The sequence below is a fragment of the Chrysochloris asiatica genome, unplaced genomic scaffold (genome assembly GCF_000296735.1).
Source record: "Chrysochloris asiatica unplaced genomic scaffold, ChrAsi1.0 scaffold00035, whole genome shotgun sequence".
Taxonomy (NCBI): Eukaryota; Metazoa; Chordata; class Mammalia; order Afrosoricida; family Chrysochloridae; genus Chrysochloris; species Chrysochloris asiatica.
In genome coordinates this window covers 11058041-11060098 of record NW_006408553.1, presented here as the reverse complement: position 1 = coordinate 11060098, position 2058 = coordinate 11058041, and the positions used below count along the sequence as shown (strand labels likewise).

General features: G+C 31.0%; 1 protein-coding gene across 1 annotated transcript in view; it reads left to right on the top strand.

The window, feature by feature from the left end:
- The window catches only part of LOC102832847 (disintegrin and metalloproteinase domain-containing protein 18-like), a 197331-nt gene that overhangs the window by 118811 nt on the left and 76462 nt on the right, over positions 1-2058 (top strand). The window contains exon 10 of the mRNA XM_006859991.1: positions 161-242. Within this exon, the coding sequence (XP_006860053.1) occupies positions 161-242 (82 nt within the window). The remainder of the gene's footprint in view (positions 1-160; positions 243-2058) is intronic.

Genomic DNA, 2058 nt, shown 5'->3' with positions numbered 1-2058 from the left:
TGAATTATTTTCCATGGTGTGAATATTTTCTATAATTTTATTAACATTAAGATTGGACCTTTGTATGTTTGCAAAATAATTATTCAAATGTTATAGTAATTCCTTTGTTATTAATATAATTACACAGAAAAATTTATTAAAATTTTCTACAATTATATAGTTACAGGGAAAATCCTAAATATGCAGGAGCAATATATCCTGGAACAATATGCAACAAAAGTTATGATGCAGGTATTGCTCTGGTATGTAATTTCTATATTTCTTTATATCTTTAATTCTTTAAACTTTATTTAATGGTTGGTAAATATTATTTCAAATTATTGAGTAGTATACAAAGATGATTATTTTTCTCTATATGTGTAATATTACTTTGTTGGAAAAAAGTTATTTGAATCTCAGAAAATTAATTTAATGATAAATTGTAAGCATGAAACATAATATGAACAAAAAGAGTACAAATATGGTAAATATAATAGATTATTTACTAACTAGTCATAAAAGATTGTAACATTTGCTTCAGAATTTCTAAGGAAATTAAATATTACAGAAAAATTCAACAATATCTGTGTGTCTTTCTGAAGTTTGAGAAAATACAAAAATCATAAATTTGTATTTTCCATACATGCATACTTTATACTGCTATTTCAACTATGTTGTTGTTAAATGTCTTTAAGTTGCTTCTAGTCCATGACAACTCTATATAGGTTTTCCTCGGAGTGACTGGTGTGGTTGAATGTCTGATCTTGTGGTTAGCATCCAGTGTTTATCCCACAGGACCACAATATATATTGCTGTTTTTTTTTCTATTCACATTGTACATATAATTCTAGAGCTATTTTGACCAGTTTATTTTTTTTTGAAAACGTAGATGTTGACACATATAACTGTATGTATGTGTGTCAAGTGCGCTGAGTCGGGACTGACTCACACTGACCCTGTAGGAAGTCTGAGGAGCAAAAGGAGAGTTTGAGCTGATGACCTTGTGGTTTGCAGTGTAGTGCTTACATACAGCACCATACAGTACTGCACTCATAAAATATATATATAAAATTATCATTTTCATCATGTATTTCATGATTATAAATACAATTATAAACACAAATACTATAAAATCAGAAAAGATAGATCACTCTCCTGAATGCCCCTGGATAGTATTTTCTAAGTTCTTTTAACTTCTCTTTTTGGTATTAAACTCATGCTCATTTATTTTTTTATTTAAAGTTTTGTTGAAATATATCATATATAGAGAAAAGTATGCAGGAAAGAAGTATGTAGGTGAATTAATGTAAAATCAGTACAAAGATATAAATATCACACAGCAGAAGAAGTAGAATATCATCAACACTTCTTAAAACCCCTATGAGTCATGACTCCTCCCATTCCAAAGGAAATTATTGTTCTGATATCTATCACCGTTGGCTAACTTTACCTCTTCTTGAATTATCCTTTTTTTTTTTTTTCTCAACATTATGTTTTTGAGAATTGTGTGTTTTTATATGTATTGGAATAGTTGGTTCACTCTAGCCTTCTATAATTATCAAGACTATACTAATAAAATATCTTGAATTTCATTTTTAGACACAATCAGTTGACATATTACTATTGAAATCAGAATTGAATACATTAATAGTTTACCACAACTGCATTTTGCCTCTTTCTGTTCTTCCTTCATAATTATATCTGGTTGTTTTTGTTGTTAAGTGTTATTGAGTTGGTTCTGACTCATAGCAACCCTGTATACAGTTTCTGAGGAGTGGCTGGTGAGCATGAATCACCACCTTGTGGTTCACACTGACCTTTTAGTCCAGCACATTAACCAACAGCACCACACCAGGACTTCTAATTATATTTGTTGTTGTTCTTGTTAGGTGCCATCAAGTCGGTACCAACCCATAGTGAATTTGTGCACAGCAGAATGAAACATTGCCCAATATTGGGCCTTCCTCACCACTGTTGCCACACTTGAGTCCATTGATGCGGCCACTTGGCTACTCCATCTCGTTGGGGGTCTTCCTTTTTTTATCTGACCCTCTACCTTACCAAATATGATGTACTTCT